Source organism: Notechis scutatus, chromosome 1 (assembly GCF_049901735.1).
Source record: "Notechis scutatus isolate UNSWTSFEM ecotype Mainland chromosome 1, rNotScu1.2, whole genome shotgun sequence".
NCBI classification, from domain to species: domain Eukaryota; kingdom Metazoa; phylum Chordata; class Lepidosauria; order Squamata; family Elapidae; genus Notechis; species Notechis scutatus.
This window is the reverse complement of record NC_142009.1, coordinates 27,130,098-27,152,942: the sequence shown is the minus strand read 5'-3', so window position 1 is coordinate 27,152,942 and position 22,845 is coordinate 27,130,098. Positions and strand designations below refer to the sequence as shown.

Sequence of the window (22,845 nt, the reverse complement as noted above, 5' to 3'; positions counted from 1 at the left end):
GGGATGCCCCACTGAACACTTTCTGAACTCACCACGTTGGAATCTTAAAAGAGCCCTTTGCCCTCTTACGTTTGCTACCTGCAGGTTTTATTGACTTGGACTTAAATACTTACAGGGTTGAGCAGAGGGGACCTTGATTTTTTTTTTCCACACTAAAGTCTGATTCCTTATCCCTCATATACAATCTCACTCATAAATTTAGGAAGAGAAATTACATCTGAAACCCATTAACAAAAATCCAAAATAACTGGAAATGGAGAATATGGGATTAAATGCTTCTGCCTGTCTTCCTTTCTGTGTGTGATTTCAGGATTCAGCCATATTGGTCTTTGTGTATATGTCTTTCATGATATTAAACTTTATACACTCATGCTGTTAGCCTATAGAATTTGTTCCCATATTTATTTATTTATTAAAAGTATATTGGGGCAGTCCAACTCCCCTAAAATTTAGACATAAAATTTACTGGTCTCCGGATATCCACAGCACACCATCTTCCTGTAAAATGCAAATGATGAGAAAGAACTACAAGGATCATCTGGTCCAACTCACTCTCTGCAGTCTACAGCAAAACCATCCTTGATAGATGGCTCTCCTGAGTCTTCTTTAAAACTCATAGCCTTTATAGGCAGACTACTGCCTTATAGAGATCTTACTGTCGGGACAATTTTCTCCTATTCAAATGAAGTCTAGGTAGCTATAATTTAAACTTCTGCTTTAAATTTCTACGGGAAAGGAATACATACCCGAACACTGATACTATGTTGGGGGCAGCCTTGTCTTTCCTCCAGATTGAGTACCCCAAGTTCCTTCAGCATGTCCTCAAAGCTTTCTGATATATTGATGCTCTCTGATTGTTCATATCCCCCGTGCAAAAAGCAATAGCACTTATATACCACTTCACAGTGCTTTACAGCAATCTTTAAGCAGTTTACAGAGTCAGCATATTGCCCCCCAACAATCTGGGTCCTCATTTTACAGACCTCAGAAGGATGAAAAGCTGAGTCAACCTTGAGCCAGTGAGACTCGAATTGCCAAACTGCAGGCAGCCGGCAGGCAGCAGAAGTAGCCTGCAGTACTGCAGGACTATTTCATAGGAGTGCCTTGATCATACCCTCGAGATATAATTTGCATTCAGCAGCTTAAAAACATTGGGGTATTTTCTGGGCCAGCTTCCCATTTTGGAGACCTTCCAAATGTCAGCTTCCAGCATTCTCAGTAAAATAGGCAAAATAGTTGTAGGATACTTAGTTTGGGAGAGGTTGCCTTGGTTTATAGCTCCTTCCCTTTTAGCAATGGTAAGAAAAGTTAGCTCTCCGCTAATTATTAACACTTGGACATGCAGTTGCAGCAGGCACAGGGTAAGAAGAAAAAAACTCTTGGGATATTTCCACCAACAACATTTTTTTTGTCTCTAGACAATTTTGTCAATTGGAAATGCCGGATAGATGATTATTATAAAGATCTGTAATTCTGTCTTCTTTTCCAGACCATTTCAGTAGTATACATCGTGACAGCCATCATAGGAGTGGAGGCCTGGTACAACCCTTTCCTGTTTCATTTTTTATATAAAGACCTGTTCGTTACAATGATTATTGGTAAGAAGGTGCTTGTAGAAATCTGTATCTTTTGAGCTGCTTTGTACCAAAACCTAGCATGTCGATTAAGAAAATGTTTGTTGTTTATGCTGAATTTTCTTACGGGATGGGGATGGGAAGAGGTCACACTGAAAAGTTGTTTGTTCCAGAATATTTCATACCTGGCACTTCTGTTGTATATAACAAGATAATTAAGTGCGTGTAAAAGTAAAGCATTAGAATTGATCGTGAAATATCAAAGTGGAAGATAGTTTCTGACTTTTAGGATCAACCATCAAAAGTGAAGAAATGAGCATTCAAGAAATGTGCTGCAGACTAGCACTTGGTAGAGCAGCCATGAAGGCCTTGCAAAAGATATACCTACAGAAGTTAAGGATTTTGGAAACAATGGTATTTCTTATGACACTCCATGAAAATGAAAGTTGGACTCTGAAAAATAGGATAAGAAGGTATTGAGACTTTTGAACTTAGTGTTGGAGAAGGCTCCTGAGAATATTTTGAGAAAATAAACCAGTGAATCATTAAACAAATTAACCCAGAGTTCTCACTCAGGGCACCAATGACCAGGCTTAAATTATCTAGCTTCAAACACATAAATGCAGAGACCCAAGTTCTCTGGAGAAGGTTCTAAAGCTAGGAAGGGTGAAAGGAAAGAGAAGTCAGATAACATCATTGTAGTCAGATATATGTGTCTGTATGGTTTTATTTCTTTTATTGTTGTAAGCTGCCCAAAATTGCCTCGGTGAAATAACAAATAAAATAAATAAATAAGAGGATGATCAGCAATAAGGTGAATATATTCAGTCACAGAGGCTATCAATGCACTTTTGGAAGATCAAATTAGAAACAGATTATCATGGAGAAAACCTACCCATATTGGTCACTAGGAATCAACACTGACTTGTTGGAACAAAAAAAGTTGTCTAAACACTGACTTAGGGCGATGTATTTGGAGAATGAATGTGGATAAATTGGAATAAGTATGGCATATTCACCACATTCTTAAGAATATATTCTCTGAACCAACATACATCTAAACCAAGGAATTTCCTATTGACAACTCAATAATTCAGGAAATTCTGAGGCAAGAGAGGAATACAGTTTTTCTTTCAAGTTTGGGTCTCCACTATTTTTTTTCCATTTTCTTCTGGGCACCAGAAAACATACATTAAAGCTTGCCACAAATCGGTAACCTAATCCAGCATATTCCTAGTATAACCTTGGAACCCTCTTCTGGCAGATGTAGCCAAATCACATCATATATTATAGAGCACACAGAACTTTAGTTAATTACTTTCTATCTAGGGGCTACTTGGTGATTCACCTTTATCTCAAAGGTAGTTGTGCTTTTCTAAAAACTTTCACAATACCCCCTGCCTTGGATTTCAAGTTACAGAATTACAGTTTAAATTTTGTCCCACGCTTCCCAACTTCATCATGGTAAATTACCATGTTACCTTTAAGGTGCTTTAATTCCTTTAACATCAGCAAAAATATAGATCTGTTTCAATATATTTCACATACGTCAAAACAATGTGATCTACATGTCTATGCAGATACATGACACGTCAATGTGGTCTACATGCCTTTTGGAAAAATATCTTTGGGACAATAATCTGCATTAACCAGGAATCTAGTTTAATTCTAAAGTAAATGAATAAATATCAGAACTATAGAGATTAATTTTCTTGGCAACAATACAGAAGTGGTTTCTACTTCCTTGTTCTAGAATCCAGATCTATAGGTTTGATATCATGGTTGTGGCCCATTTTAAGTAGTAACCATGCATAACATCGGGTTAGCTTCTTAAGGCGAGTCAAATAGCCCCAGATACTGCTGCCTCTAAAGATATGAAAATAGATGAAAGCATAGGAAAAATAGTAAAAATATTAAGCTGAGTGGATGAAAATCATTTTCTTGCAATTTTCTCAGCAATTTACCATCAGATACAGATTTCTCCTTGTGTATTATAAAGATAATCCTTCTTGCATCGAGTATTTATAATTCTTTGCTACATTACATGACCTAATATAAACTAAATATAAGAGCGAACAGACACATACATTATTTATTAATCAGACATCCTTTAAAAAATATTATAGCCATGTGGGGGCCACTGGATGGAGTTTTGTTGTGATGTCTCCATGGTGGGGGGCAGGTTTGGCCTTTCCCTTTTTTGAGATTGGGGGAGGTAAGCATTAAGACTATTGGATGTTTATTACATCTATTTTATTGCTGTTCCCATTCAAAATCTAAAAATTAGATATTGTGGATCAGTATGAATTGAATATCTTTAATGCAGTTTTGGAGCTATTGGGGGAGGGGATGGAATGACTTACAGGCTCCAAGTTGTGCTAATTCCTCGCCTGGAATGATAGCTGCTTTTGAAAACTAGCAAATAATCATGTTAATGAGTTTGTAAATATTAGGCCTGAGTATATTAATTGTTGATGCAAATGTAAATTATGACTAAATGTTCCATTTTTTAAATTTTCTCAATTAGCAGGGAGCATATAAAATTATTTGTGAAATCTGTTATTTTTTTTTGCCCGGTTCAAACATTTCATGGGGTATAAGATTTTCTTGATTCTGATGTAACAGTGTAAATAAATGCTGCTTTGATGTATAACAGTATGCATGGCTCCCAAAACAGAAAATAATCAGGATAGATTTGGTTGGGACTCCTGCTTTTATCTGAAGGAGAAAGACAGGTTTGTTGGAAAAGTAAATTGGTTCTTTCTTTTCCCTTTTAGGTTGTGCGTTTACTGTGACCATTCCCATGAGTTTGAGCAATTACTACAAGTAAGTGTTTTGTATTGTCAAGGGTAGCGTATGCACATTGCAGAGGTAGAGTTGAAAAAGCAAAGTGTCTCGGCCAAACATCCGCTCTCCCTTTGCTTTTCAAGTTCAGATGGGGGCATGGAGATAACCAGCCACTCCATTTCTGGCTGCAGTGCCAGGCTCCCAAATTCCACTGAAATGTTGATTCTCCCCTCTGCCAAATGACCTTGCTTTGGCCCATTCATTCACCAAGCCCTTGTTTGCTACCTTCTGTCCTTCAGAGCCTATGCCAAGGGCACCCTCAAGCACCACTCCTTCTATGAAGCCATGCTGCCTTTCTTCTCGCCAGTCCTCCTTTTCATTTTGTGCACCATTTGGATCTTCCAGTCACCAACAGATATCCTGGAGGCCCATCCACGCATCTTCTATTTCATGGTTGGGACAGCCTTCGCAAATATCTCTGTAAGTTTCATCCTTTCTGCTTCAAAGTCGGGCTTCCAAAGGCTCAAGAGGTCAGGAAGAAGAAAGTTGCTTTGATTGTTAGTCCATTTGTCTGAGCCAAACCAGGAATTCTTTTAGTCTCAGTCTTCTTCCTCCTCTCATGCACAAACACACACACACACCTCCCACAATTTCTACAGTAGCTGACATGACTGCCTGCACTACTGGTGGTTACAGTACAATACCACTTAACAAGAAAAAAACTAAAGAGGAAGCAGGGGACTGAACAAGCAATAGCAATAAGATTTATATACCACTTCATAATGCTTTACAGCCCTCTCTAAGCAGTTTACAGAGTCAGCCTATTGCCTCCAACAGTTTGGGATCTCTTTTTACCCACCTCGGAAGGATAGAAGGATGAGTCAACCTGGTGAGATTCAAAATGCCAAATTTCAGGCAGCCAGCAGTCAGCAGAAGTAGCCCGCAGTTCTACATTCTAACCACTGCGCCACCACAGCTCTAGGTAGAAATAACCATAATGGGTGGGCAGTTTCCATTTATCTGAGAGACATATGTTGTTTACTAAAAGACAGTTGAGGTGGTTCTGCAGAATTAGGCAGAGCCAAGACCAGGTTTTTGGATAGGGATTGAATTGGTGCCTTAAAAATTAAAAAATATCTAAATATTTGCTGCCTCCCAGTCTGGAGGCTTCTAAAGGAATGCTAAGAGGCCATATGTAAGCCTTGAAATGTACTTCTTGCAGACTGATCTAAAAGGATAATGCCCAGAAGACCTCAGCAGGTTCTGTATTTTATCAGGGTAGGGATTATAAAGATTAATGGATTTACAATGCAAGAAAGCAGATTCTGGTCAAATACTATTAAAAACTGCTTTTAACAGTTAACTACTCTTATCAGCAAGAGTGATGGAATCCATTATTTAGAAAGCCAGTGGAAAGTGTTGAAGCACAGTCTAGCTCAGAATTTTTCAAACCAGGCAACTTTTAAGATATGTGGCCTTCAACTCCCCAATTTCCTCTTAGATAGCCATCTATCTAAGGCAGGGCATTAGTAGAGGAAGAGGCAGGAGTTTGTATCTGAGAGTCTAAAAATGGCCTCTTTCAGATGCCTGATTCTCTTACGTTCCAGATCAGTGTTTCTCAACCTTAGCAATTTTAAAATATGTGGACTTCAACTCCTAGAATTCCTCCAGCCAGCATGCTGGGGAAGATAAAGGGCATGTAAGGAAGCCAGAACCAAACAATATAAAACCCAGGGTAATTGGAAGTCTCTTTAGCAAGCTAGAGATATTGTTGTGTGCAAAGAGAGCTCATTTCATGTTAGAAGGAATCAGGATATTTGCAACTCCCTATATTTAGATAGTCATCAAAATGGTGGACAATGCTAAATGGAATTAGGCAAAGTCTTCAATCAAGACTGTGTAAATATTCTCAACATCCTTTACATTCACCGAATGATTTACTACTGGAGCAATGGATTACTCTTAAGAGGGACACAGCTGTTGGGTCGACTGAAATAGCCAGCCCTGTTTCCTGCCCTTCAAGGGCTTTCAGACTGTAATTCTCAGAATCCTCAACTAGCCTAGATTGGGAGGAAAACCAAACTCAGATTTCCTTCTTCTCCCCCTAACTTCCTTTTGGTGTTTTGCCCTTTCTTCCAGTGTCAATTGATTGTCAGTCAGATGAGCAGCACTCGATGTCAGCCGTTGAACTGGCTGCTTCTTCCACTTGCGCTTGTTATCCTTATAGTGATGTCAGACGTGCTACCAAAACAGGAAACGAATCTCCTCTATTTAATCACCATTTTCATCACGTTGGCACACATTCATTATGGAGTCAATGTGGTAAGCCATTCCGCAGGGTTTGGGACTCCCTGCATTGTCCATTTCAGCATTGCTCTACTTTCCATGCATGGCAACAGGTGATAGAGATAACTTTGGAAAACCTACCAATTGTTGACTTATCTTTCCCACTGGGGTCCCTTCAGTTGTCTCCTTGGTTGATCTGTAGGCAATCCTGTACAGGTAGTCCTCAACTTATGACAACAGTTGAACCCAAAGTTTCTATTGCTAATCAAGACAGTTAAGTGCATTATGACCTCTCTTTATTGCCACAGTTGTTAAGTGAATCACTGCAGTTGTTAAGTTAGTAACACAGTTGTTAAATGAATCTGACTTCCCAATGGACTTTGCTTGTCAGAAGGTCACAGAAGGTGTGGTCATGAACACATGACCTTGGGGACACTACAACTGTCATAAATACATGGCTGGTTGCCAAGCATCCAAATTTTGACTGACGAAGGGGATGCCGCAATAGTCGTAAGTGTGTAACTTCAAACAGTCACTAAACAAATAGTTGTAAGTCGAGAACTACCTGTACTTTTCACAACTTTGAAATGTTGTGTATCTACCACTTGGTCTGTTTTTTGCTATAGAGAATGGGGTTGGTGTAAGCCAATATTGGTAACTGACTAAATAAATTAAAAGTTTCCTAAAAGGTAAGAGCAAAATCTGTTTTTCAAGTAACAGATTTGTGACCAGAGCTTGAATAGGAGTTCCCATTGAGCAACACAAGTTGAATGAAGACAAGATTTTCATTCATTCCTGAAAAGAAAAGCCAGCCTTTCAAGTATTTTATATGTAATAGTGCTGAACTTGCAGGCTAATAGGCTACAGTTTAACTGATCGGCCAGAAGTTCATTACCATTGGACTGATACTGGCTGTGAAAATCTGCATGGATATATTTTCTGTATTTGTATCTCTTGTAATATAATAGTTGAACCAAAGCAATCTCAAACTGTTGAGTGATTCTGAGGGTTTTGAATTCGTACTGAGAGACTTGGTTAGGAAACTAACCATGTGGGTCCACATGCTAAGGTTTGGGCCCTTTCTTAGACACCAAAGGGGATGAAAGATGTGATGCTTCAGGGATTGGCAGGGAATCCAAAACTTTCAATTAGTTTAAAAACAAGAACAATAGGAGCTTGATATGTTGTCCTTGCTTAAAGATCAAAGCTCTAGCCACGTTGAACATCCCACTGCAACACTTCCTTCAGACCTGTTAATGGAGGATCACCTGTTTACTTAGAATATCCTTCCCAGTTCTAGTTTGCCTTGAAATAATGCCAATAGAAAATGGATTACCTGGAGGATTGCTAGACTGACATAAAGCCATGTACATATGCATACATCCGAACTAGACTATGTTTTTTCCATTATTACCTTTATTGTCAAAGTACAACATGTGTACAATGAGATTGGCTGCTAATTCTCTGCGTCATATAATATATGTGGGTGTATGCATACTTTTTATTTATTTTTATGTATTTATTTAGTTATGTTTATGTAGTATATATATTGGAGGGGGTGACTCTTTGAGAGCTGTATGCAGCAAAATTTTATTTTAATATATGCAGATTACTGTACATTCAAAGCGCCCATAAAGTTATTCTAAGTTATGCTCCAGACAAAGAATGTGAATGCACAGAGGGGGGGAAAAAGCTGCATTCCCAGCCTTGTTTTCAGGTTTATCTTCATTTGCTCTCTTCTCTTTCCATTTAGGTGAGGCAGCTTAGTAAACACTTCAACATCCAAACCTTTTCTTTACAAAAGCCCAGCTCTGATTGACTAGGCATGGAAAAGGTATCATCAGAGGAAAACGTCAGCCTGCGGTCTTCAGAGGCACTGTAAATTTGGTAGCCTGTGTAAATATACTTCAACCATCACCATGGAACTAGATTTAACCTGCTTTGGATGGTTTGGGGGGCAAAGAACATATAGGACCCAGAAACCAGAGAGGGCTGTTGTTCATGTCTCCTCCCTTGCTGCTTCATGCCACCTTCCAGAAACATGCAGACAGTAAAGCTACATGATCAGGAGAGGACCTCATGGAATCTTCAGAGAAAGATCATCAGGCACAAAGGCATGGGTGGTGGCTGTAGAAGTGTAAGATTGCCACAGAACTGTCATCATGGCTATGCTGACTGAGAACGAGGGGCCCAGAAAACTACCCTTGGGAACTGAAGTACATTATTACAAACTGTTCCACATCCTAAAATCAGAGATCCAGTTATACAAGAGGGGGGTTTTTAATAAAAAAGAAAGAAAGAAAGAAAAGAAACAATTGATTTCTTCAAAAGAGCTTGGAGGTCACAACTTCATTAAGCCATGACAAGTCAGTTATGTTTTCCCAAATGCCCTTTTTTTAATCTTCTCCCTCCAAATTGTGGCTCATGCCTTGCAAAGAGAGAGTTGGGGCCACAGCAAATGCTGTAATTTCAAGCATTGGGGAGGACTGAGTAACAGACATTCTTTTCTTCATGTTTATTATAGGATTAAGTTGAGATTGTGATAAACAACATTACCATCTTATGGGTTAAAGTAGGCTTGCATTAAAATAGTTCATTAGATGTGGTGCATACTCTTTCCATGTGACACTGCTTTTCTTGGGTACAATTAATTGAAAACAAGAAATGCAAGTGATCTGAACCCCACGTTCGGTTTTAGAAATGGTTCGTTTCTGTTTGGGAATCAGTTGAACAATTGAGTGATGGTGAAGACCCAGCACTGATTTTTCTCTTCTGTTTGTACTTTATTTGAGGAAGATATTTTTGTTTGTTTGTTTGTGCATGTGTGCTTAAATGAAGAGTGCAGCCTAAACCCATTTTTCTTAGAAAGGTTGCACCCGGAAAAAAGTGAGCACAGAATATATATTTTTTCATATGTAATTAATTAATGGCAGAGGCAACTTTATGAATGGTTTGAAAAGGAGGTCTACTTGTTTCATTTTATTTTTGTGGATGACACATTCCATTCTGTAGAAAACATTGAGTTGTGAAATTATTATTTATCTTTTACTTTGTAAACACAAAGCATTATGTCGAAAAACAAAATGTATGCAGTGTAAAATCCTAGAATTAATTCTTGCTTTCATTCCTACCCTTTCTTTTCTGTAAATAGTTTTATTTTTCTGATTCTCAAGTCTTACCCCAAATGCTATGTCTGGTACGGCGTTGAACGAGGAAAGCCCCTACTCTCATTATTAGCAGGAAAAAGAAATGGGTGGCAAACAATTCTGATTTTTGTTTTGTTTACTTAATATTCCATTGCTGTGAAGCAAAACTTGAAATGGGGGTAGGGAGACTTTATTCGTATCAAAGCACTGCACATGGAGTAAAATTTGGATGTGAAGAAGAATTTAGCTTTCTTGAATATTTGATGTTGCAATAGTTAGAATAAAATAAATCAGTTGTCAATCATAAGTGACAGTAAGAAACAGGACATGTAGTTATAGTCTCTTGGAACCATTTTCTATTTTTAAGAAGGTGGTCAGTTCAGAGAAGGGATCTGCCTTTACAGTTAAGTAATGAATCATTGTAGGAACATTTGGTCTTCGGTCTCTTTCTTTGGGATAATAGTGTTTGTCTTGGAAACAAAGAGTTGTCAGATCAATGGTATAGTTTTGCACAGGCTACTGTGGCATAAGAATCCTTTAGACAGAAGGTAATGGCTATCCACAGAAGCCAATATTCTTGGGAAGCAGGGTTCCTTATATATATGCAGGCTTAATGTAAGCTAGTAAATGATCCCATTAGATTCTGCCTAGAAGCATGCATATTATATGGGAACATCTACACTTGTGATGATCAAGAATGGTGCCACTGCAGCTTCCGGCTAACATTTGCTTTTGCATGAGCTTGCTGGCATGTTATGGTATATGAGGCAGATTTGCATTGCCTGTCTGTCTTTACTGGAAAAAATGTGATTCTTCTTTCCTACCTATCAGGGCTTCTCAATAAGGAATTTGGTGCCTTAAATGACTCTCCTCAAGTTGAGGAAAAAGTCAGCTGTCTTAAAAAAAAGCATTCTTTAAGTGTTGTCCAAGTTAAAGGAGTAGCACCTTTAAACAGGAAAACAGGTTTGTAGATTTTTTTTTATTATTGATTTAAAACTGATTTTAAGTTTGGTGAGAGTCAAATGCACCATTGATGGGGTTAAAACACCGTTTGGGTTCATCTCTAAAAATAAAGGTACTGAGTATTGAAGTGGTGGACATTTTGTCACTTCAAGAGGTGGGTGTAACCACTGGCTTCAAGTTCTCCTTGAACCTAACCTCATCTTGCTTTCTAGATTACCTCAGTGAATGGAAGATGGCATAGAATGTGATGGGGGCAGTTGTAACTAGTTCTTCAGTAACATACCATTTCCCTTGTATACTTTTTTGCCCTTTCAAATAACGATTCCATTTTATGTTCCGAAAACAGATGATTGTTCTGCCTTGATTGACTGTTGTCTAGGTATCTGTGCTTTGGCCCTTGAAGCAAACCTCAGAGATAATTCCTGGCCAAAGGATGATTCCTGGCCAAAGCAACTCTAGGGCCTGATGCCACATTGCTCTTTTTCAGTCCCTCCACAGTCCAGCAAGATTCAGCTTCTGTTAGCAAAGCTTAATCCAAAGTGGATTGTATAGAGAAGCAGATATTGTAAGACAACACTGGGCTGGGCCCAGAAAACATTTGTATAGCCCTCATATATTAGAATACAGCAGTTCAGAACTAGGTATGAACAGCAAAAAAAACTGGAATCTAACTAGCTAGAACCCTGATGAACTGTGGTTGGTGTAAGTCCAATAAAAATTATGCATTGGGGCTATGTTCATTTTGACTTACAGTAGTAAATCATTCAAGGGTTTAAATCTTACATAGATTGTTGACTGTTTTCTTCTGTGATTCCAGGAAAGAGTATGTTGGCTAAAAATATTTCATGAAGTCTGGCATCTACCCACAGATTCAATGAAGAATTGAGGCCAGAGTGTTCCCCATCTCACCCCTCCCAGTACCAGTTTTGTTTGAAATGTAATCCTAAAATGTAAAGCTTAATAGTAATGGTATTCCAGATCTCCCCAATCAATATCCATTGAATTTGTTTCTCAGTTTAAAAGAGAAAGAGAGAATAGGTAGGAATCCATTCTCCACATTTAAGTTGACTCTGGAATATAAGCAAGATAAGTGCCCTTTTCAGAGTAGGTTCTGTCTGGAAGCAAGAATAAACATAAATATTGGACCAATTAATTTTCCTTGCTTTTTGATTAACTCTGTGACCTTGGTGTTTTCAAAAAGCCATTGGCTGTCAAGTAAAATATGAACTCATTAGTTATTTGTAACGTACCATACATGGGGAGAGGGGCAGAACTTGGAAGAGAGGTAGCTTTACTTTCTCTTGCTTTTTTCTCCAGAAGGGGAAAATAATAACTGGGTCTCTTGGGAAGAGGGTGTGTGCCTTGGTCTTCATAGGTGCTGACTGCCAGGAACCGTTTCTTACCCTTCTTGGGCAAGGGTATTCTTTGACTTGTATTCTTTGAAGCAGATTCTGGGCAGCACAAGCTGGGTCAAAGCAAAACTGACTGTACAGATTACTATTGTTGTTAGTGGAAAAAATACTTTCAATAAGAAACTATATAATGTCATTGTGGGTTGCCCCACAGTCTGTCACCCTTCATCGAGATTCATGTCTGTTTAAATGTATTGTGGGAGGATGACAGTGGCAATGGATTTGAATTCTGATCCATTAAATGCTATTATTACTGATAAATATTTATTGTATTTAAAAACTTCCAAAGCCTATTATGTCGTAAAAACTTCAATAAATTTTTTCCAAGCTTTTTAATATCTCATCTCTTGGGTGCTTGTTTCATTCCAGAAATGAAAGCAGTGGAGGGCTGTCATTTATCAAATCCTGAGTTGCGTCTGTTAAAAACAAATGCTAGGCACAAGATGGTCATAACAAAAGTCTTTCTGGGCCAGGACGGATGTAACTTACAGATCTAAGAAGTACAATTCTCAATGCTGTCTCTTTTGTGTTGACATTAAATGGGCATGATTTTATTTACAAAACGTTGGCCTTAAAAACAAAAATCTTATCTGCCAATCAATATTTGTTCTTGGAATATTCTAGAAATAAAATAACACATATCAAGACTTCTGGTTGCTCTTCTGTTGTGGTTGGAGAGGAATCCATGATTGTGCGCGGTTTTGCTCCGAGCTCACTTGTTGTAGGGTCCCAGTTGAGACCGGAACCACCCTGGAGGGGTGGTGAAGAAAGGGAGAATCGCTTGGAGGTTCCCTGACAAGATAAACCCCCTCCAAAGACAAGTTGCAGCGGTGGTCAAAATGGCCACCATAAAGACGGGAAGCAGTCCGGGAAATTAAGACTGTGCTGGAGAGGTGAAATTGCGAGTGGAGAAATACCAGGCAAAATACATGGGTATTAAGGTACTCCAGAATTAAAAAACACATATCAATATAACAAATAGCAAAAGTATTAAAATGTGTGGAAGTTCAAAAAATGCTGATACAATACTTTTTCTCCTAATTGGGAAGCTACAGGTTCTTTCCAAAGGTTGCCAGGAAGAGGTGGAAGAGAGGGGTTTGGCTTTCAGGAGGCAAGGAACTGAAAGGAATTTCCCGGCATCATAGACTCATGTGACTGAAAAGACCTTTCGGTCTTGGAGGTCTTTTAGTCCAACCCTCTATTCAAGGAAGGAATCCTTATACCATCCCAAACAGATGGTATTTGGAGCAGAGGATTTGAACTTGGAGCAGGGAAAAACAATGCCTAACCCTGGCAATGATATAAATATTTGTCTGAAAAGAGACAAGGGTTAAATATGACACAAGTACAAATGCTGTGGCTGCTGACTCTAGAGCATTACTGTGGTTTAATAAATAGGAAGCCTGTCTCTCTGCAGATGTTTTGGACTTCCATTTCCCATCAGGCCTAGACATGGAACAATCTCAAGGCATTGGGGAGTTGCCCAAAATATCTAGCAGGCACCAGGTTGTCTGTCTCTGATATTAGATGATGTGAATAGGTTTGTTCTTAAGGTGACCAGGAAACCTTGAATACTCTCCGAAGAATTTGATTCTGCAGTTCATTGCTGCAGAATAGCCCAGTATGGAAATTTCATTTTCAACAGCTCTCAACGGGTCTTTCCATTTGGGGTAATAATAACAGAAAGGCCTCCTTTTCCATGTCCATACTTTCCTGCAAAAGAACTTGCACTGGGCATGAAGAATGGAGTCCCAGTCTCAAACGGCTGAATTTTCGTTCTCCGATTCATGAACCCACAATCAACTGGAGGCGCAGCTGACACCAATAACCAATTTTAGAGGATGCTTCAAGATGGCTGCTTTCCATACAGTTGCGATTTTAACCTGCTGGATCTCCTGAGTTATTCTGTGTGAAAGAAGGAGAGTGGCAGAAATGATCAGTTACGGACAGACAGTGGCAACAACTACAAACAATATCATAACCTGAACACATGCTGTTGCATACGTTGATGTAATAAAGCAGACGATGCTGAAATGGGAATCAGGTTATCCTTGGTTTGACTCTTAACATAGACTCATGCAATGCAACAAAAATTTTAGTTAACAAAACGTCTCTGTTGCCTCCAAATAAATCATGTGATGGCCTGGCTCATACAACATATTAAGACAATAGAGCATTTGTGAAGTAGTTGAATTAAGTAATACAAGGTTTGCTTTGTCAGCTGATGAAAAGGTTGCTGATAAACAGCATGAAAAAAAAATGAGTTCTTGACTATATGGGCCTCATCCTCACTGCAAAACACATTTCTCCAATTCCATTGCTATTCTTGGTAGATTATTTAGTGCAGTGGTCCCTGTAGGTGAAGTCCACAAGTCTTAAAGTGGCCAAGTTTGGAGACCTGATTTAGTGTTTTCAAGATGAAGATAAAGATTTAATTCAGTTGTAGAATCTCTGTTTTGCATGAAGGAAGTCTCCGGTTGTATCTTTAATCTTTCCAAGTAGAGCAGGGAAAGACTTTAGTTGGGAACCTGCTGCCAGTTAATATATAGAGAATGCAGATAGTCCTCGGCTTATGACCACAATTGAGCCCAATATTTCTGGTGTTAGGTGAGAATTTACTGAGTTTTGCCCCATTTTATGACATTTCTTACCACCGTTGTCAAGTGAACCACTGTAATCGATAAGTTAGCAATCTGGTTGTTAAGTGAATCTGGCTTCCCCACTGACTTTGCTTGTCAGAAGGTTGCAAAAGTTGATCACATGACCCAAGGATGCTGCAACGGTCATAAGTATGAACCAGTTGCTAAGCATCTGAATTTTGATCAAATGATCATGGGAAAGCTGCAAAGTTTGTAACTGTAAAAAACAGTCATGTCACTTTTTTCAGTGCCATTGTAACTTTGAATGGTCATTAAATGAACTGTGGCAAATCAAGGACTATCTGTATGCTGCTAGGTGGCCAGATTAGCAACTTCACAGAACAGTTGAGACCGCCAAAGGTGTTAGTGTATTCTTGGGGCTGTTGATTGTGATCCTGACACAGACATTTAAAAATGAAGCACCCATGCAAGAAGAATGGGCATGCTCTATAGAGAGATTACAATCCCATCCTGCCTTCCATCCCCTTTTCTCCCCAAATTCTGATTCCACCCAATGCCAGTACAGCAGATTCCTCTTGTGAAGATAGTGTTAAGCAGATGCCATCACTCACCATCTGAAATGTCCAGCAAATCTTCCATTTCTTGCTGAATGCGCAGGAGGAGAATCTCTTGCAACAGCTCCTCCCGCAGGCTCTTTGGTGCTATGCCCATGCGCTCCAGAGTTTCCTCGGAGAGGCGCAAGAGAGCCTTGCCAGAGATGGCATGGCTATTGGCTGCCTCCAGTAGTGGGCTGCCTGGGGTTCCCAAGGTTTTTCCTCTGAGCCAGGCACACACTTCGGCTGCTGTCCACTGTGCCACTGGCCGCCTTGCTTCCTCTTCCTTTGAACCCTGTAAGGAGCCAAGCTCATCTTTTAATTGATTTCTTGTACTTTTTGTGCACCACATCAACTCTCAACAGTATACACTGAGTGCTCGACTTACAACCAAAGTTACAACGGCACTGAAAATAGTGACTTACAACTGTTTCTTGCTCTTAAAACCGTTGCAGCATCCTCACAGTCGTGCAATCAAAAGCCAGACACTAGGCAAGCGACATTTATTACTGGCAGTTGCAGTCCTGGGGTCCTTTGATGGCCATTTGCAACCTCAGCTGCCTTCTGACAAGCAAAATCAGCAGTTTGATATGACCATGTGTTCCTCTTAACAACAGCAATGATCCATTTAGCAGCCAAGGCAAAAAAGGTCATAAAATTGAGAGTGATTCACTTAACACCCGATTTGCTCAGCAACAGAAATTCTGGCTCCAATTGTCCTAAGCTGAGGACTGTTTGTAATGAAAAGAAGTTTTGCCTTTTGAATCTCTCTCATTCCTTTTTTTAATTCTGTGCCAATAACAGGAGTACATGAATAAAGCTACTCTGGTTAAACAAACAGGATATTTTTTCTATTTATTCAGTACATTTGCAAACTGGACTTCAGTGGAAGGTTCTCAGGGCAATATATGCTTAAGGACAAAAACAAATAACAGAAAAAGCATCCCACTCTCCCACACAATAAACAGGCAATATTCTACACTGGAACCACAATGTTCTTCCAAAGAAGGAGCTTACTGTACATCCTAATGTCAAGTTATATAGACCACCAGAAGACAGGTATAACATGATTCCTGGAATATTAAGTAGCAAGATGTTATTTTATGGCACAGGTGTCAAACTTGCAGCGTCACCTTGCCGTCACATGAGTTATCACGACGTTTTCCCCCTTCACGGAGCTGGGGTGGGTGTAGCCTGTGTGTGACACATCTGCCCATGGACCACCAGTTTGACACCCCTGTTCTATGGAATACCCTTTTAGAATCCTCTATTCTAAAGGTTTAAGGGAAGATGCAGGTATCTTCAACTGAGGACCATTCATTTAATGTTCAAAGTTTAGAAAAAAGCGGTATGACCTGTCCTAAGTTTAGCTAATTTGATTATGTTGAAGGAACACAGGGTAAGAGTTAAATTAATCCTATAAAATGAGAGATTAAGCAAATAAATGTTTTGACTTGGCACTAGTTGCATAGAAATATTTTAAACTGAAGTATCATCAACTAAGAACCCCAGGAATGTTTTTTTCTGCCAAATTCTATACTAACAGAAACTTCCAGATCGTTCTGAAGAATGATATCAATAATCCCTCCTGGAAATTAGAAGAATATAGTAACTGTGATTAGGTTGCTTCTGCCCCAAAACCTTTGGCTAATGCCACTCAGAATCAATTTTTGTGAGATGGGCAGCCTTAAAATATGAGAAATAAATACATAAATAATTGACAGATGTCATTAAGATGTCTGAAAATGTTGGTTCAGCAAACATTCTCAAACTGAATACTCTCCTTTGGGGAGAATAGAAATCCAGAATTGGTTGAACGATCATATCTTGATCCAAGTAATTACCTACTTATTGGAGCACTCAACCACTTAGAAGTAATAGGGAGTGGGGGAGCAGGGAGAAGATGGCACTCCAAATTCAGATTTCCCATCCCTACTGCTACTTTCTAAAATGAATTCTTCGGATTAAGAGAGGAAAACTTTATTGCTCTAGACTCCAATCTCCTAAACTAGTTTGGCTAGTTACCAAGGTTGATAGTATCAAAGCTGTTACCGGGAAATCAAAGGAATTTCTTGCTATCTTTAAACCAAAGTCCTCTATCAGGTTGATCAAAGTTGTTCTCATGCCATAACCCGTTGCAAAACAAAGCTTGCAATCTAAACTTATTTAATACTGCCTAGTGTTCAACCATTATTGCCTTCCATCAGTTTTGCTCAAAAAAAATGACAAATTTGTGACCAAGCCATTGTTAAGAAATCTACAGTAGATTCAGCAGATTTCACAGTAGTGTATAATCAATCAAAACCTAGACAATAAAGAATACAATCAATATAATGTAAAGGCTAAACGAACAAAAGCGTCAAGCCTGAAATTGACATAACTGTAGCCATTTTAGTTAGTCTTAGTATATATTCTTTTTCTTGCTTTCTCTGTGGCAATCATGGGGGGAAGGGTTTCGGGCTTGCCACATTCCTAAGGTGGGAGGAGTGGAGATAAAGAGAGTTGTTTTGGCTAGGTGATCTTTCTTCCCGTGTGAAAGGAGCTGTCCATGCTTGGGCCCCTTGAGGTGGAGATTTATGACATCAAGCAACATTGAATTATTTCTGCTGGAGAATGTGACTTTTGGGGGTTGTTTCTAACTTGTAATATTGTGGGGTAATTCTGGATTGTGTCAGATCCAGAATTACCATGGACTTTGCCAATTTCATGCTTTCCTAAATAAAAGAAATCTTTTTTTAAGATGGACTTTGTTCTTTTCTTTTTAAATGGATTTCATCACTTGGAAACCTGACAAAAAGTCTCTGGCCAACACCAGCATATGCCATTCAGTTGTAATATTTCCACAGGTTTTCTTTCTGCCCCTTGAGGGAGAATGGAGTTACAAAAAAATATTATTTATCATTAACTACTAGAAATTACTGAAGAGCTTAGAAGGAATCCATGGTTTAGTAACACAGCCTCTGTTCTGTGCATAGAGTGGACCAGATTCAATAAGTGTCATTTCCAGTCAGAGATATTCGGTTGAGAAAGAGGATGGAGAGGATCCTCTTCCAAGAGGCCCTGCAATACAATGCTAGGTGGTTTAGTTTTGCCTGACATGAAGCGGCCTCTTTTCTATTATTGATCTGAGGGCACCTCCATTAGGGGGCTTATTCTGATTAAGAGCTTCTGCGGCGCTTTGGATTCATTCTCCAAATGGTGCCTCAGAACATCCAGGTTTGTTGCAAGACTTGCTATGTTCACACTCCTGCAGGCTTAAAAACATTTTTGGGAAACTGACTGCAAAGCACTGTACAGCGCTGTACTATACACAATTTAAGACGGTCTTAGAACTGGGTTAATGGATAAGCGCATTTTGGCAAGAATAAATCTAATGTAAATGGTTTGCCATTGCTTTGCTCTAGAACAGGGGTGTCAAACTCAATTTCATTGAGGCCCGCATCCGGGTTGTGTTTGACCTCGGGGGCAGGAGGTAGAGCCAGGGGGTAGGGCCAGCTTGATGTCACTCATGTCGAGGAACACCTGTGATGGCCTGAGCGCTCTGCTAGTGAAAACGGGCTCCCGAGCTCCGTTTTCGGCCACAACGGCCTCCTGCAGCCCTCTGCCAGTGAAAATGGAGGAGTCCGGGAGGGATGTGCATGGCCCTCCCAAGCTCCATTTTCACTGACAGAGGCACCATAGGCCGGTCCTTCACTGTTTCCAGGCAGTCCCATGGGCCAGATCTAAGCACCCTGTGGGCCTTGAGTTTGACACCCCTGCTCTAGAACATAAAAATTACAGAATCTGCATAAGGATGAAACATTTATTGCAGATTGCTGGAGCCAGAGGAAGGAAAGGAGGCAGAGTGCAAAGTGCTTAGTTACTCTTCAGGAAGGAGATGGCTCACCTTCTCTAAGCCTGCAGACTGTGCCTGTGATTTCTCCATGCCATTAAAGTCTCCCAATCCCTTCTTAGCATTGCTCTCCATCGGGATCATGAGCTGAAGCAGGCAAGCACAAAAGGCTGTGAAGCAGCTGAACAATACACTGTTGACAAAGCAGAAAAATCATTTTAAGGAAAGGAACTTGGAATCCTCTGATATATATTACAAGTAGTTTTGGGTTTGACTCATTGTGTGAAAGGCTGCCAGCTGATGATAAAGGCTTGTCATCAGCAGAGCTCAAAAGTCACTCTTCTTTCCAAAAACCGGAATCTCATAACCAACCCTCCCTTCTGTAAAGCAAGAGCAACAATCCAACATAACATATTAACATTAAAATGGGAGAGGTTTAGGGCCAGGTTCTGCAGGGTTAAAACCTTATCCTGTTTTACTTCTTGTTCAGCAAGGGCTACGTTTCTCCCTGCCCTTTTGCATGTTTTACCTCATGTCATGTAAGGTAACATAAGGCCCTGGAGGGCCTTGGCACAGGTCCATTTTGTGCACTAGTTGCCCCCTTTCCTCAATAAGGAGACCCTTCAGAACAATCACTCATGCTCTGGTCACCTCATAACTGGATTGTTGCAATGTGTTGTACATGAAGCTGTCCTTGAAGACTATCCAGAAACTCGAAATGCAACGGGAACAGGCAGTAACAGGCACCTCTCGGTGTGCGCATATGTTACCACTACTACGTAAGCTGCATTGGCTGTCAGTCGGCATCTGAGAGCCAGTTAAGGTGCTGATTATTATCTATAAAGCTTGGTGTGGCATAGGGCATGGATATCTGGGAGGCTGCTTATTTCCAATAGCTTCTGCTCACCCAGTATCTTCCAATAAAGTGGAAGTTTCCCTCTATTAAACAGCATCTTCTCGTGGGACCAAGGAAGCACACCTTCTCCGTTGTGGCCCCCAATCTCTGGGACAGCATCCCGTCCAGAGATGAAAATAGCAGCCTCGCTCCTAGACTTCTAGAAAGCTTTGAAAACCCGGTTTTTGATCTCAGGCCTACGATTTATGTTTACGATTTGTTTAAAATGCCAATTTTTGTTTGTCTTTATACTGTTCATTAGATCATTTTAGTTTGGGCTGTCTCTGAAATTCAACATTTTTAGTTGTTTTTTTTCCTCGTTTTGTACACTGCCAGAGTACACTGGAATTAGGCAGGCAATAAATTGAAATAAATAAATAACATAATTCACACTTGATTTCTGTCTGGTATTTAGAGAAATCTTAGCCATTTTGAAAAACATACATTTCGGATATTATTATTATTTTATTAGGAAGACATTGCGTAGCTTAGTGGAAAAGGCTACCCAATGAAAAATATGCCCACTGGGCTCAAATGAAATCGAATCCTCACCACCTAAAAGGAACCTTTTTATATAACATTCACCTTTCTTCAGTATCTTGCCTCATTGCTTTGGCAACATCTTGCAAAAGCTTACCTAAGAAACTCTTTCAGCCAGACTACCTTCTAAGAAATGTGCACTGAAGGCATAGTAACAGATATAATTATGAGAATCTGTGGCTACTTGCTTGCACACAGCCTGGGCTGACTGGCTGCTAAATTGCATTCAAAGTGTGAGGTTTAGAGAGATGGAAGCAAAATGACGCAACAGAAAACTTTAGGAATCTCGCCATCTGTCAGACGTTCTGTACAAAGTCCTCCTCCCTCATACACACATACACACAAATGAAAGAAAAGATGGGGTGGCCATGATATCGAACCTATTCCCCCAATCTAGTCCTTCCTGATAAACAGGCCACAAGTGCCAGCATTCCCCAGCTAGCCTAGTGATAACATAGACTCTATATTATTCTGGGAGTTGAGATCCATACATTTTAAAGTGGCCAAGTTTGAAAAACATTGCTCTATAGAGCAATGTTTTTCAAACTTGGCCACTTTAAGACGTATGGATTTCAACTCCCCAAATTATTCTGCCTCCTTTCAAGTCCAATTTGTATATTTGTAACAAACACGATTAAGCACTGCAAGACTTTGATGATCTTCTTCTTCCAAAGGAAATAACAAAGTGAAGGCCAGAGAAAGAAGTAAGCCCTGGCTAAATATTGCACTTCTGAAATGTCACTGCTTGTTTTGTTTTAGTTTTGTTCTCTTTTGTTTTGATAGCCGGCCATGCTTATTTACCCTTTAGCAATAAATATATTGCATTGTGATATCGTCCACTGCTAAAACATCCCACTTAGAGAACGTCATTCCTCATGAGATGAAACAACCATGCCCAAAGTTATTGTGGAGGATTTGGGATAAATATTTATGAGAATCAGTCTGTACCAGAAGTACCTGCCACTCCAGGTTGATGCCTGAATCCCTTCAAGGCCCTCCATGCATCAATATCCCCAAATTGCACTGCTGACCCTATTTCCAAAATTCAGTTTTGCGGCAGAAAGCAAACACCTTAAAACATGACAGTTACAAATTCACTTCCAGACTGTGGACAAACGGTGAGAACACAATTTCAAGCCCTCCCTCTGTAGTTCAGAGTTGATAAGGAGCATAAGCACCCGCATGTTCAAGGAGAGATATGCGCTTACCAATGCTGTAGAAGTGGAATTAAATATTCCTAGGATTACCGATGTCGTGCCAGGTATTGAATCTTGTCCACTGGGAAGATCTAGAATGGCCTTTAAGATACTCACAGTCTTTGTCCCTCAGTTTCAGCCTGTCTCAGTGGTGGAGTTGTTCCTCGCCTTTGTGCTAATCTCCAAACATACCTCGAGATTTTGTCAGCTCCTTCCCCTCCCCTTCCTCAGTCTCCTCCTTTTCTGATTTCAAATCCAGGCAGAAGAGTCCTTGTCTTTCCTGACTTGCAGCCACACAACTAAACAGGCACATTCATGTTCAGGTGTGTGTAGGAGCCATCTGGAAAAATTCCCTCCTCTTTGCCTTACGAATCTAATCTGAAGCACCCTCTTTTCACTCATGCGCAACCTGGCATGCATACACCCATCCCTGTTTGCTTTAACTTCAAGGCAATTTATGACTTGACTGAGCCTGCTTCCTGTTTCACGCCAAGCGTGGTTCATATCTATGTGGATCTTATTTGCAAAGCACACTACTAATCCTTGGAGATACCCAAACTCAGACCGTAGATTAAGTTTCTCTATATGGGTATATATATCTCCAAGCCATAATGCTGTGTGATGTCTCGACTTGCCCTGGGGTGAATCAATGGTTCACGTTCTGCTTTGGGATTGGTATATCCATGTCATTATGAAACAAGATCTGAAGGGAGAGAATGACTCTCAATCTTCTTCCCTCCCCACTCCATCCCCTGGGGGGAATGAGGAAGGAGGTGCAGCTGAACCTCTTGTACGCAACCCAAGCATATTAACACCATCTGTCCCACTCAGCAGATTTGCAGGGAAAGAAAGAGAATAGACAAACCTCATTAAGCCTTATTTTATCCCCTTCTGCTGAAGTAGCTTTTCAGATTTACTCCCATGACTGAGCTTTTTAGGTTGCTTGGTACAAAACCAGTCAATTCCATTGGCGCAAGCATTCTAGAGCAGGGGTGTCAAATTCAATTTCATTGAGGGGTTA

At 40.0% G+C, this 22,845-nt stretch overlaps 2 protein-coding genes across 5 annotated transcripts in view; one reads left to right on the top strand and one right to left on the bottom strand.

The window, feature by feature from the left end:
- Positions 1–12,511, top strand: part of SELENOI (selenoprotein I) — a 42,322-nt gene extending 29,811 nt beyond the window's left edge. For both annotated transcript variants that reach the window (XM_026671548.2, XM_087959576.1), the window contains exons 6-10: positions 1,490–1,598; positions 4,352–4,400; positions 4,661–4,841; positions 6,501–6,683; positions 8,401–12,511. In XM_026671548.2, coding sequence (XP_026527333.1) covers positions 1,490–1,598; positions 4,352–4,400; positions 4,661–4,841; positions 6,501–6,683; positions 8,401–8,529 — 651 coding nt within the window. In that variant the 3' untranslated portion in view covers positions 8,530–12,511. The remainder of the gene's footprint in view (positions 1–1,489; positions 1,599–4,351; positions 4,401–4,660; positions 4,842–6,500; positions 6,684–8,400) is intronic.
- LOC113414592 (sterile alpha motif domain-containing protein 12-like) lies at positions 11,228–22,094 on the bottom strand. 3 transcript variants are annotated; one of them, XM_026671550.2, is made up of 4 exons: positions 21,837–22,001; positions 19,248–19,386; positions 15,380–15,656; positions 11,228–14,073 (listed from the first exon to the last, which is right to left on the bottom strand). In XM_026671550.2, the coding sequence occupies exons 2-4, from the start codon at positions 19,335–19,337 to the stop codon at positions 14,069–14,071; spliced, it is 372 nt and encodes a 123-aa protein (XP_026527335.1). In that variant the 5' UTR covers positions 19,338–19,386; positions 21,837–22,001; the 3' UTR covers positions 11,228–14,068. The 3 variants fall into 3 exon arrangements, with proteins under 3 accessions (XP_026527335.1, XP_087815713.1, XP_087815709.1); XM_087959587.1 differs by lacking the exon at positions 21,837–22,001 and adding an exon at positions 22,017–22,094 and having other exon boundaries at positions 12,495–14,073; XM_087959583.1 differs by having other exon boundaries at positions 12,495–14,073; positions 21,942–22,032.
- Positions 22,095–22,845: the final 751 nt, after the last annotated feature.